The 14,461-nt window shown below is 39.3% G+C and overlaps 1 protein-coding gene and 1 non-coding gene across 2 annotated transcripts; both read left to right on the top strand.

Moving 5' to 3' along the window:
- Positions 1–1,110: 1,110 nt before the first annotated feature.
- bpnt2 (3'(2'), 5'-bisphosphate nucleotidase 2) lies at positions 1,111–14,073 on the top strand. The gene is made up of 8 exons (XM_087850683.1): positions 1,111–1,746; positions 4,856–4,928; positions 5,368–5,514; positions 6,246–6,405; positions 8,118–8,213; positions 9,214–9,375; positions 9,653–9,787; positions 10,165–14,073. The coding sequence occupies exons 1-8, from the start codon at positions 1,604–1,606 to the stop codon at positions 10,308–10,310; spliced, it is 1,062 nt and encodes a 353-aa protein (XP_087706809.1). The 5' UTR covers positions 1,111–1,603; the 3' UTR covers positions 10,311–14,073.
- A 148-nt stretch (positions 14,074–14,221) lies between these two features.
- On the top strand, positions 14,222–14,293 carry trnaq-cug (transfer RNA glutamine (anticodon CUG)). Its single transcript has one exon. It is a non-coding gene; the product is annotated as a tRNA-Gln (tRNA).
- The last annotated feature ends 168 nt before the right edge of the window (positions 14,294–14,461 follow it).

Genomic DNA, 14,461 nt, shown 5'->3' with positions numbered 1-14,461 from the left:
CAGAAACAATAATGAGAGCATCTTAGTGAATCTGTTTCTTAGAAGTAAGAATGGGATAGAGGTTCACCAGTCGGAAGAACTCTGTTTACAAATTATAGAATGATTTCAGAATCATTTCCTCAATGTAAAATTGAGATGACTGAAATTTTTTTTCATATCTGTGCATAATATACCAGAATCTGGAGAAATCTCTGTGCGCAACAATTAGGCTGAAATTTGTGTGTGTGATTAGTGCATGGACTCAGGAGTAATCCCAGAACTGTGAACGCAGTTTGCTGTGGCACCAAAATATACTGATTAAAGCAAAGAAGAAGCCGTATATGAATATGATCCAAAAGCACTGCTGTGGTATCTGTGTTAATAAAATTGACTGAGGCAAAGTGGAAACTGTTCTGTGGCCAGACAAATCAAGCAACTAGCCAACTTTGATAGTAATCTGGATTCGTAAAATAAATTAGTACAGAGTATAGATAAATAATAAACATGTTTATTTTTTCATTCGTTTATTAAAATAAACGGGAGGTTTGCACATACTGTAGGCGCATCCGTCATTGTCAGTGCACAGTATGTGTAGTGTTACATAAAACTTGGGAATTTGTCTACTGAAGATATTGTTTTTAGTGCATGTCAATCACCTTTAACTAGAAAGGGAACCAGTTTCTCCTAAAAGAAAAGAAAAAGAAAAAAGAAATAAGGAAGTCACTTATTAGAGACTTTGCAAGCCTACAAGCTATATGCTTGCAAAGTCAATATTATGCATTTATAACTGGCTAATATGTATAAGAAGTCAAATTAGGATAGCATTAGGATTAAAAAAAAAACCCAATTTTATTAAAAAAAATATTAAAAACTAATAATTTTCATAAATCATGAACATTTTTGTGACAAAATATGATTTTTTGTTAGGTGAAGATCGGTTTCCAAAGCTTATCTAATATTTATTGGCTATAGTAAGTTTTTTTTTAATCATCCTAATGTATTTTTTCTAAATGGAAGAATTTTCGTAGTGATAAAAATAAGTGCTATCTGGAAGTTAAACGGCTTTTTTTTAAAATGTCAAGACGTAGAAGCAGCAGTGACAGCAGTGACGAAAGCAGCAATAACCCGGAAGGGAAGTGAGCAGTCGTGACATCTGTAGGTGCATAGGGAAAATGAGTGAACAGAGGTGTGTTTGTTCCGCTGTGCCTTTTACGCCAGTGAACACTTGGCTCGTTTCAGTTAGTTAACAGCGAGAACCAGGAGCGGGGTAACTGTCCGAGAATCGGCATGTCGTTCTAAACGGGAGCGGTGGCCTCGTTTTTGGGTGAATTCTCTCAGACATGTCGGACGATGCTAAACGGCTAGTCAGCTGCTAAAAAATAGCCAGTGTGTTGGGTTATTTGACAGCTTGTTTCGCAGCTTTGTTTTAGCACAGTCGACGTGTTTATCAGAAGATTAGCTGGCAGTTGTGAGGCAACGCGGATCTAGGTTTTCGTGACTGGCGGCGGGGGACAGCCACGTCAGCTAGCTTCTCTGTCGCTCCTTTAAGCACTTGTGTGCTTTTATTTTGGATTTGAGTAATCATTTTCCGGCTAAAAAACCCGAAAAGACTCTCCGTGTAGCCATGGCTCCGATGGGTATCCGGTTGTCACCGCTCGGTGTGGCGGTGTTCTGTCTCCTTGGAGTCGGTGTCATCTACCACCTGTATTCCGGGGTCATCTCCAGCCGCCTGGCTGCCTTCAGGTCCCAGACTCCCCTCTCAACACAGTAAGTGGTAAAACGTGACAAAACTTGTCACTGCTCGTAGAGTGTCTGTCTGTGGTTTTATTCTCATGTACATGTCTCTAAAATGCATTTATTTTCTTGTCAGCTGACACAGCTGATGCGTGTTCGTAATTTCGCCAAAGTTCAGTAAATTCTCTCCCTGACGTTCTTATTCGCACATTTTTATGGGATCTGCTGCTAGTGAGCCCTACAACTGCAGCATACACTTTATACCAGGGGTGCCCAATCCCAGTCCACGAGGGCCGGTGTCCCTGCAGGTTTTAGATGTGTCCTTGATCCATCACGGCTGATTTAAATGGATAAATGACCTTCTCAACATGTCTTGAAGTTCTCCAGAGGCCTGGTAATGAACTGATCATGTGATTCAGGTGTGTTGACCCAGGGTGAGATCTAAAACCTGCAGGGACACCGGCCCTCGCGGACTGGGATTGGGGACCCCTGCTTTATACTATCTGTACTCAGGAGCGGATGTTAGTCCGCTCCTGGTATGCTGCCAGCGGGGCAGTCCAACCAGATTAACCCGTCACATGTCTGCACTGTACACAATACATCATACATGGCGTCTGCAAGTGTCAGTGGTTTTATGTACCGTTCCCTTACAAAGAAACTACCTGTAAGGTTTCTTAGAAAGGAACCTATTAACACCTTCTGGCAGATGATCTCAGATGAATTGATGTAATTGTAACTCAAACTCTGATGTTAATCTTCATGGTTGAGCTGAAATCTGGTCAGAATGAAGAAGGTGCACATATGTGACAGGTTAATCTGGCTGGACTTCCCCGTTGGCAGCATACAGGGAGAGCTCACTAACATGCACTCTGAGAACAGATAGCAGTTGGTACCTCACTGTCACCAGGTAATTTGAAACACAGGCTCATATCACTCTTACATTTACATGTAACACTTGACAGTTTCAGGCAGTAAAATTAAAGTATAATTGTCTTTATTTTTCAGTAATTTAAGGAAATAACTTGCCACAGTCTCAATGGATTTAGTTCTTCTCAAGGCTATGAGACTATGATGCAGGGCTTTGTGAGACACATGCAACATGTGGCAGGGCTCTTTGTTCTGAACTTGACTCTGAATGATTTTGCCTGTGCAGTTGGGTTCGTTGTCCTGCAGAATGAATATGAATATGTTTTTCTAAACGACTCTGTGTAGTTTAGGAAAAAAAATAATTGAGGGAGAGAACTGGCTTTAGTTAAGAGGGTTGTAATCAGTGTGGGTTTTGTGAATACTGTGATAGCACTGGTATGTTTTGCTTAAAAAATGTCTAGGACTAGCCTCGATGTAGTTCTGTGACACTGCTCGGAACTAAACACTGCCTCAGCCCATTTTAAAATCTCCAAATCTTTGGCTAAATACCCACACCTATAACCACAAGGCTAAGATGAAGCTATGTCATCCCTTTTCTAGTTCTTTATTGACAAGACCAGCCAGCAAATGAAGAATAACATTCAGTACTGTGCAAAAGTCTTGATCCAGCCTTCATTTCTTACTAAAAAATGTTAAATAGCTGCAACAATTTATTGAAACATGCAAGCATACAACAAAAACATGTTTGTGTAATTTCAAAAAGTTTGAAATGCTGAACTCTCTTAGGTAATCTTTCCTATAATTTCTTTAAGTAGTCGAAGGACATTCAAAGTTCTTCTTTGGATGTTTGCTGCGTTTTGTTCCGTTCTCTTGTCAAAATCATCCCACCCTGAGTCAATAATGTTTAAATCCCAGCTCTAAGCTCTAATGCCAATCCATGATTGATGATGTTCCATTGTCCATTTTTCTATCCGGGTACTCTTTTACTACGTTTGCAGAGTCTTTGGGATCTTTTTCATGCTGAAAAATGAAAGAGTTTAAGATACTGCTTATCTTTATTTTTTAGGCCTCTCACTTTTTCTTTTGTCCTCTACTTGTTTAGATTCCTCAACATTATTTTGCTAAGGATGCACTTCGTACCATGCAGAGATATTCCAGGTTTCCAGCTAAAAGTTATCTGTTATCTTGGGTATTTTTGTAACTTCAACTAAAGAAATTGGAGTAAACTGTTGAGATTTATTATAGCTGCTTATAAAGTGCTTAAATAGAATTTAAAATTGGCTCTGTGCTAAGTTGTCTTTCATGTGTAGGCAGAACGCTTGAGCTGGATGCCTTTTTTATGTGTGAATGATTTATATGTTAGTGTTAAGTGGTTTAAGAAGGAAAGAAATATATTTATCTCACAATGATCAGGTTCAAATACTGGACTGAAAATGAGTGAAATGTCAGAGGTCATTCAAGCTCCCATTTCAACAACATTGAATTATTAAATAGTTAGTAGAAATGTCAACCTGGCTGGTGTGCGTGTGAATTTTTATTAGCGATCACCCGATAGCAACATTAATCATTGTCATTAAGGTAGTGGCTACCAGACTGTAGTTGGATAAAAGATCAATAAATATTGCAGGCTGAATGGTTTGCATATTGAGCTGTGGCAGAGCCGACACATGGCTGTGTGGAGGACTAAAGAGTGAAATCCAGAACAGAGCAGTCAAATCAGACTGTTTGAGGCCTGAAGAGCTGCGACTGAGGCAGAGCAGTGTCAACTTATTTTTTTCAGTTGTTTTTATTTTAGCATAAGCTCACTTTATCCAAAGTTCATTTTTAATATTTTATAGTGCTGCTCTTTTATAATAATTAAATTATTTGGATGTGTTAGGTATTGTATTGTTTGCTGTACCCTTTGTTTATCAGTAGGTTCTAAAATATAATTTACTGTCATGATCCGTAATGAAATGATTAAAACCTCCAAACTTGATCCTAAATACGTAGCTGAGTAAAACTAACGTGTAACTGGGAAAATTTGATTAAAAAAATTAACAAGTTTACTTTGTCAAGAAATGACTTACTTGTCATTACTGCTACTACTTCAAGATGAGCTCAAAACTTTCCCCATAGTATCAAAAGTACTACTAAATATTATTGAGTTTGAAATTCTAGCATCATATAAAACCCGATAAGGCTCATACAGTTTCAGCAGGTTAGCTGTGAGGAAAAGTTGAAGCGGTTTCATTGGGAAGCTAACGATCCTTGTTTTGTCCATTTATCCATGCAGGCAGAGAAGAACAGTGGATTTGAGGGACCTGTTAGCTGTCTCAGTGGAGGCAGCAGAACTAGGTGGCAAAGAGGTAAGAGTTCAATTTTACTTAGGCCCCATATGACTGAAAATAAAATTTCTTGCCACTGACAAATTTGTGTCAGAAAATGTTGTGGTTGTTTTTGTACCCACTGATGGAACACAAAAGCAGGCAAGTTTTAGCCGGTAATGTGAAGGAGTATATCCAGGTCTGGACTGGGCTGGTCTAAGTGATCTCTTCCCATCCAAACTAAACCACACACTTTATGCGTACAACTAGCTGAAGTTTTTGATTGTAGTTAAATATTGATGTTTTTGTTTCAAAAGAAAAAAACCTTTCTAAACGACTCCTTCACAGATATCAAGCAAACCATCTGCAAAGTGTAGAATAAACTGGATAATGAATGAATTTATAGAGAAAAGTAAGCCACACACAGCCATCATTAGCTGGTGAAATTGTGAGCTTTGTTTTGTTTTGTAAATCTCTCTAGGTAAAGCAGGTGCGTGAAGAAAATGTCCTGCAGGAGAAATCAAAGGGCAAAACAAAGGAAGGAGCTAACGATCCATTTACTATGGGCGACCTGCAGTCTCACAGAAAGATGTTTTACCTACTGAAGAACACATTCCCTGAAGTTACGGTGAGCCCAGATTTCTTTACTTCTGCATGCTGCCTTGAAATCTCCTGGGAAAACACAAATTATCTTGCCTTGTATTTGTTGGCAGGTGAGGGCTCTCATTTATAAGCGACTCCACAAATCTGGGAGTTAAATCACAAACTGGGGCTACGTCCACACGTACACGGGTATTTTTGAAAACGGAGATTTTCTGTTTTTGTTTTCAAAAATAATCCCGTCCACACGTAAAGGCAGAAAAGAAGAAAAACGCTGCTAGGAACATGCCAAAGCAACAGGTGGCGATATATTCCTAACCGTGCAAAAAGTCTAGAAGCCTTGGTGGGAAAAAGTAAACAAAGCTGGCGCATAGAAGCAGAACCGAGTCGTATGTGTGGAGGGACAGTAACTGTGTGTGTATATGTAAGCATTTAAACACTGTAGAGACAATTAACAGTAACAGTATTGTAGAAATTCATTTCACCGAAACAATAATGTGGCGCACAGTGTGACGTCAAAAAAGGCGCACACCTTTGACGCTGCGTTTTCTCCGTTTTTCTCGTCCACACGTAAATGCAAAAACTGAGTTTTCAAAAATATCCACCCTGGCCGGAGTTTTTAAAAATCTCAGTTTTCAGTGACCAAAAACGCAGTTTACGTGTGGACGAAAGGTGGAAAGGCATAGAAAAATCAAAAATACCTGGGTACGTGTGGACGTAGCCTGGGACTAATCTCCCTCTCTGTGTGTTTGTTTTTAGGTGAACAGTGAAGAACACGACAACATGGAGGATAATTCAATACAATGGAGCCAGAACATTCCAGGTGCAATAACCGAAAAGTTTAAGGGGAGCAGTGACATTCCAGTCGAGAGCATTACTGTGTGGATCGATCCCCTAGACGCGACACAGGAATATACAGGTGTGCATATCACTGATGCTCAGCCAGCCTCATCCACAGGAGAATGGTATATTCAACTAATAGTGTGGCAGCTTGTGTGCTCTCAGTGAGGTTTTTTTTATTTTATGTTCGATGATGTCAAATCTACCATTTTCAAAACAAAACAAAAGATACAATAGACTATAGAGGATTTGTGTGTGTCTGTTTATTCTATTCAAAATGGGACGCACACTCTAGGGTGGTTGAGCATGACCGAGCTAAGGTCCTGTGGGACTTCCAGATACAGATTGGCTAACCAACCGGACATAGTAGTGGTGGACAAGCAGAGGAAGACAGCTGTAGTGATAGATAGTGATAGATGTAGCAATACTTAATGACAGCAACATCAGGAAGAAGGAACGCGAGACGCTCGAGAAATACTGAGAGAAGGGCTCGAGAAGATGTGGAGGGTGAAGGCAACAGTAGTCCATGGTAATTGGAGCGCTCGGTGCAGTAACCCTGTCTCGAAAACATGTAATTAATTCCCATTTCTTGAATTAAATCTGCAAAAATAATAAATATATTTTCATAGGCATTAAATAGTATTTCTGAAAGTGCTGTTAGATGGAAACGTGGTGTATTTTGGCATGGTGTGGACAAGAGAACATAAGACAAATAAGGGATTGCTCAAGTCTTTTGCACAATACTGTATAAAATCATTTGTTGGAAATTGATTAAAAGAAATCCAGTTACACAAGTTCAGTAAAGATCTGTTTGTTTCCTCGACACATTGGCCATTGGACATCAGAATCTGCTCAGAATTGCACAACTGAGATGTTTTGGTTTATTCTAAAGCTCATTATTTGTTAAATAAAGAAAAATATATCATGATAAAATGTTTTTACAGTCAGTATTGTCATATAAAACAGTGTTATATGACAACGATTGATCTCTTTATTAATAAAGAGCAGGAGAAACTCTGCTGTATTCTCGTTTTAATATAAATGAATAATTTATATTAAAATAAGATTAAAGTTGAATAATAATTTATTTGTAAAATATATCAAGTCATCAGCATTCTTTCTCACGATGTACCTGGGTAACAGTTTAAATGTTGGCCTGTTTCGTCGGCAGCCTCCCAGATGGAGGAACACGCTGGGTGCTGATGTGTATGTGTGAGACTGACTCTGTGAACGTGTCCTTATGTATGCGCATACTGAGTCTCTGTGGGTGATGACAGGCTGTGCACATGACCTACTTTAGTTTAAAATTAGTATGCTGGTTGCTGTACGCTTGAAAAGCGTGCAGTGGGCGGTAATTAAAGCAGAAGTGTGTTTAGAGACGATTCGTTGATTTAGGTGACTGACAATCAGTCGCCGACGTCCAACGTTTCCACCGGCCACAGTGACGTGTTCTTCTAAACGGAAGCATGTTGATTTCTTAAGAAGTAGCATGCGAGGCTGCGGAAAGGCTTTCAGCGCCATGCAAATGTAATATGAAAGTGATACTTGTATTGTGCTGGGATCCATAACTGTGTTGTTAAGGAACATTTCTGTGGAAAAAGTAAAGCCAGAGAGAGTCATTTTCAAACGCTTGTATATCAAGCTTAAACATTTAAACTGCCACGGGACCCTTTGGGTTTTAACAACAGCATAAATTATTGTTGTGATTCATGCATTTTATTCTAGATTAAGATGACTTTTTATCTGTTTCTGTCTTATCCTCATTCTGCCTCTTTGCTCATCTGTCCACAGAGAATCTGGTGAAATATGTCACCACCATGGTGTGTGTGGCTGTAGATGGTAAACCTGTGATTGGAGTTGTACACCAGCCATTTGCTGGCTTCACTGGTAAGGTTAAGTGCTTCAGCAGCTTTCACATTAAACAAGGCTCCACATTTTAATGTTACACATCCAGTCCAATAATATAATTGTTGAGCGAAGTCAGCTTCTTGGGTGATTGGCCAAGTCCATCACTTGGTGAGTTTTCAGGGGTGTTTTCTTTTTCGAAGTTATTGGGAAGTCATTTTGGTAAATAAGTAAACTGTAAAGCACAACTGCGTCACAGTTGCTGTGTTCCGGTGCAGAAGCAGCAAATTCTGGTGCTACACAGTTAATCAAATGTCAAGTGCCGGAAACCATTCGTTCCTCTTCCTTTGGAGCTTGGCCAATAGAGTCTGGCTCTAAAAGTCTCTCATTCTCTGTAGACTTCCCTGTTACAATGCCCAATTTGGCCATAAAGAATTTTTTAATAGGCTGGTATAAAAACCTTAGCCCTCTGGATTTTCTTAAGGACTTCTGTTTCTAGGCTCATGGCTGCTTGGACTGACAGTAGAAGGCACAGGCAGCTCTATCTGACTGTCTGCGAGGTGTCACCTTCATTAATAGTTTGGCTATTTTGCTGTGATGCACCGAACACCTGATACACTTTGTGCATACATTGCACGTTTAAAAAGAAAAAGCTTCTTGCTCTGCATTTCGAAGTCTCTGTGTTCGTGTCTCAGCTCCTAAAAACAGATCTCCCTCTTTATGTTCTAAACATTCACCAGCTGCTAATGCAAAATAATCCAGAAGACTTATTGTGTTTATTTGTATTCAGAGCGCCACTATTACACTGCACACACCTGCATATTGGCATTTGTCAGTCACTTGGAAAAGTTGAACATATACAAAAAACATGTGTAACTTTGGGCCAAATTGCTTTAAATGTATTTGGGGTTTTTTGCAAACATTTATTAGAACATTTTTTTATTTTTTATTTTTTTAAATGTAAAAGACTTTTTTTTCTCTCTGAAAAAGAGACATTTACAGCTTCTTCCGTCTCTCTGTGTACTTTTCATCACTCCTTCAGCCTGGGCAGTCGTAGGTCATGGATCAAATGTGAATCGCCGCTCATCCTACAACGCCAGCCCTAAGAAAGTGATAGTATCACGTTCTCACTCTGGAAAAGTTAAAAATTATATTCGGAATGCTTTTGGAAACAGCACAACAATCATAGAAGCAGGTGGAGCAGGTGAGTGGTCCTTTACATTTATTTAATATTTTAAAGTCAAAGGCTTTAATTGCACTTAAATGTCAAGACTTTGTTTTGCAGTCAGTTAGTTAGTTTCTATAATTTAAGAAAAGACACTGCACAGTGTGTTTTTATTGTTGCTTTTTTTTTCTAATTTATGTTTTTAAATTTTAAAATTTTTCCTTTTTTCCTGCTTTCAAACACCAGTAGAAGATGTCATACCTCAGCTATGGCGGATGAGGATGCTAACATGGTTTAATATTTCTGTCTTTCTCAGGATACAAAGTTCTGTCACTGCTGGACACACATTCAAGTGAGACAAGCCTTACAGAGGAGGCAGATGTTTACGTCCACACCACCGTTATTAAGAAGTGGGACATCTGTGCTGGTGCTGCACTACTGACCGAACTGGGTAACGTAGCAAAGATTTTTCAGCCTGTCCTGTTTTCCCACTTCATGAAATTAACAAGAGCATTGTGAGATGGTACGTCTCAGACGAGGCTAAAGAGATCACTACACAATAAGCACGAGTCCTCGTCAAGAAGCTTCTGGTTCCAGTTTCATTTGAAAAGATTTAATACAGTATTCTATTTTTATATAACTGTCCATAATATTTTGGATAATCCAAACAGCAAACTGAACCAATCATGCAGCCTCCTTAATGAAAGTAACAGTTATTACCTTAGGCTGCATGTTGGCTTAACTACACCTAAACAGATACTTCAAAAGAAATGAAATACGTATTGTTGTCCAATGACCGTTTCAATCATGTGATCACTGTGATTGTAGGGGGCCAAATGACAACTCTAAAGGGAGAGAACATCGACTACAGAGGAACTCCAGTAAATGAAGGAGGACTGGTGGCCAGTGTAGGTATAGATCACGAGGCCTTACTGAAAAGACTACCAGGTAACACAGACAATGACAAGCAGTGAAACACACGGAGACAGGGCCATAGGTGGTTTGATTAGGGTGACACAGCAGCTAGCAAGAGTGGGCTGGAAACATAATCAGGCCTGCATGATTTCATCATCATGGGACACCAAACATCTACCATCAAGTTGCACTGGAGTCACGATTACCAGCATGGACAAAAGAGCAGGACTGTGGAGCCAAATTGGCTATGACTGGAAACTGCAACAGCTGGCACAATGGCTCTGAATACTCACTCCTCTGAAAGCATACTTTCTTGCAGCGTGGAGAACCGACATGTCTTCCTTTTGTCAGGAACTTGCATACAAGGACATACAGTGGAAAACAACCCCCCACCCCCCAAACTGAGGAGCACAACACTGAACACTGCAACAAAACCCACAGAGGGACATCTCTGGTGTTCATCGTCTTTATCACAACAATCAGAAGAGAAAACAAGATTAAGAAAAGAACTTGTTACAGGCAAGCACACTAGAATACTCATCAAGATTTAGTAATCCCCCTCCTTATTATTATTATTATTATTATTAGTAGTAGTAGTACTAATAGTACCATAGTAGTAGTATTATTTGAGACTGGGCAAATACACTCCATATGTCTTCATATCATAAACTTCCACTGTAATATGGGGTTAACTACCCGATGTTATATGAACACATCACAGTTCACTTGGTGTAATAGTTTACTTTGCTGTTCTTGATCACACTTGAGCTGCAGGTCTATCAAACTGTAGTCCAGGGTCTCTTGTAATATATACACCCATCTATCCTCTTCCGCTTATCCTTGTCAGGGTCGTGGGAGGGCTGCAGCCGATCCCGGCTACACTGTAAAATATATTCCGTCACGAGTCAGTCAGCACATTTATTTCACAAGATGTAGTCCTAAATGTCTGCTTCTACTCCTATAAAAATCAAACGGCTATTTACAGTCTGATCCTGGGACAAATACAAATTGATGATGTAGCATGCTCCTGACCTGATAGACCACCTTTGGGCTTGGACACTGAAAGCTGCTTTTTAGTCTGCGAGTTGTGACTCACAGCCTGTTTCTATTCATCCTGAGAGCTGCATGAAGGTTTGGTCGTTTCGACACAGGTTGTGATGTTTGCTCTCCAAATATGAACTCCCAGAGAGTATGGGAGTCTGATATGACTGCAAGATTGAACAACCATACCAGATTTAAATTGGATTATTATTTTTAAATGTGTACAGTAAAGGGACTTTTTCCCACACCACATGATGTCCTTCCTTTCTCTTTCAGTGATGGGAGCTTTAATCAGCTAAAATAATGCAAAAGTTCCTATATTTCTGCATTCACCTTCAGATTCCTGCAAATACACGAGTCAGACTTAGCGTGACGTCAGTCAGCACCTTCTCAGCTACTTCACACAGCCTCGCCTCCACCGTTTTACATACGTGAGCAGAGCATCAAAGCTAAAGACTACAGATTATACAGCAAGGGGATCTCACCTCTGCTGAGAGCAGTGTACAAGTCCCACCACATAAGCTCAGTCACATTCATTGACATCAATTTAAAAGCAGACCGTCACAAGAAAATCAATTTAGTGTTGTCATGTTGCCATCAGCTAAATGTAAGTTTTCTAAAAAACCTTTCATAGAGAAATGTATTTCACAGATGTGTATGTAAAACAACCCGAGATGGACTGATGTATATCGTCTCCAGTTTGAAAACAATTTCTGCTACTGTGCAGTCTACACACTTGGAAAATTAATTGACGGGAAAAACTGCTGAAATGCCGGTGCCAGATTTGGTGGATGCTAAACTGTACACTGACTCTATGTGCATGGTTTTGAATTTTGATTAGCCTTTTAATTCTCTTAATACTTCATCATACTAAAAATGTCACAGGCTTGATGAACCTCTGTTCCTGCTTACTGCTCTGAAGTCTTTCTGTACCGTCTGTCTGATATTTCTATAACCCCTGAAGGTGGACTGTTTCACTGTGAAATAATGCTACGTTGTGAAAATACCCAGCGAAATACAAAGTCAAGGATGTGTCTTGAGGTTGTGAGTGACCTGTTCCTTTAGTTTGACTTGGGACCTTTTGGGTTGTTCCAAAAGTTCAATGGTGGGGTTGGTCTGTTACAGACTGATGGTACTGCAGCTGTTTGAAGGCTGTTAGATGTTGGGTTTGCTAAGTGTAAAATATACAGTGTGACAAATTTCCATTGTACCTGATTTGAGTGTGTTTGATCTGCACCAAACTAGACTGTCAATGAATGTTTCTATGCTAACATCGGTTGATATACCAAGCATCATTCTCTGTAGGCAGTTTAAGAGGGATTAGAGAGACTTTTCAAGTACTTGGGTAATGTTTCTTTGTGTTTGTGTTTTTGTGAGTGCTGTACATTGCCTTACCTTGTGCTTTTGTGTGAGAACTGTTTTCTAAGCTGGTGGCTCCATAAGGAGCTGCAAGAAATCTAAAGTCATTTTAACACAACAACACATGTGTGCTACGTATAAGAACGTACAACTGTGGAAAATATCCTGAGGTGAAGATTTTTTCTGCATAAAGTCTGCAGTAGATTTTTTTTTTTTAATTTACTCAAGCGTTAAATCTTTTTTCCCTTCCCAAATGGTTAGAAAATGGAAAGTAAATTCCCAGATATCTTGGCCTTGACTGAATGTGAACCAGTTGTAATGATATATGTAGTTTGTTTGGAACCAGAAAACCCTGGAGCTTCATGTGTGAAAATGTCTTCAAGTGATGCTATTTCCATTAGTTTGTTGGTTCTACAAGATAAGTTTTGAATTAAATAAGAAAAATATAAGAAAATATTATTAAGATAGAAGTCAGTTACAGACCTTTGTTGCCTTCTCCTCACACACTTGTAGGCAGCAGGTTTTCATTAGGAAAATCAATCTACAGTGAATCTGTAGGATACAATTATTAGACATTAAACAGGAGTACCATGCTCATAGACACCTGTAACTTTTGCTTAAATGGTGTATTCAGTTCCTTAAGCCTTGAGCACAGTGGGTGCAATGTCCTGCTCTTGTTGGACACTTTTTTAGAAACGATAATCAGTTGACCAAATGTTACCAAATCGTGTAACTTTTGGAAATTTACCAGAGTCCTTCCATTCTGATGTGACGTATTCAGCTGCAATGCTTCAGATGAAATGCATGTAAACCAGTGTTCACACTTCCGACCCGGGGTGGGAATTTGAATACAATATAGACAGACCCTACTTATCTTGAATTTGTTTTGTTTTATTTTATTCTGTGTGGTTATCTGGCTGTCCCTGCCTTTCTAACAAGAGTAGGCTCAATTTGCATTTGGTTCGGACAGGGCATTTACATTTTATTCAAAATAAAACTAATAACAAATGACTTATGATTGGAGTCGGGTAGCAATGAGCCACTTCAGTTTACTGGTTTTAAATACTGTGTCTTCTATAGGACTCTGACACCTGTTTAAATCGTTCTGGTTCCAGCCATACAGAGGTCAAATCAGTTGTGTGGTTAACCTGACCACTCACTCTGCCTCTAACCAGCACATAAGGGCAATAATAATAAACTGTTTCTTTGAATTTGGAAGCTGGGTGGCATATTTATTCCAGTGTCGTCTGGGGCTTTTTACATGAAAGGGTAGTGGACAACTAAATCAGAAGCAATTAATGAAAATTGGTGTGCTATTTAAAGGCTATGAAGTGAGGGTTACTGTCAGGTGGTTTGCTCTGTGAGTGATTAATCATTCTTTTGCTGTGAATTCTCAATAAAGCATATGTGTGCATGAAGGAATGGGCTGCGTAGTCTTTGATATTACTGTAGCAGACACATGGTAGCACTAAAACGGTTCAAGCATGATATTGTAAAGTTTTAATAACATAAGAAATTCACATAGACAGATTAAAAAGTGTTTGAATACATCGGTGGTTTCAAGCGTGGTGGTTCCATGGTGTAATGGTTAGCACTCTGGACTCTGAATCCAGCGATCCGAGTTCAAATCTCGGTGGAACCTGGTTATTTTTAAGCTGCATGTCAAGTTAACTCGGACGGATCTGTAATAAATACAGTTGTGGAAATAAAATATGAAATATTCCATCGAGGAAAGTGTGACAATATTTTTATGAGGACCAACTTTTGGCCTGCGCAATGCGTCCATATCACACATGTCCTACGTCTTGAT

This window comes from Neolamprologus brichardi, chromosome 14 (assembly GCF_056152115.1).
Source record: "Neolamprologus brichardi isolate AB-2024 chromosome 14, ASM5615211v1, whole genome shotgun sequence".
Lineage (NCBI taxonomy): Eukaryota > Metazoa > Chordata > Actinopteri > Cichliformes > Cichlidae > Neolamprologus > Neolamprologus brichardi.
This window is presented reverse-complemented; position numbering and strand designations above follow the sequence as displayed.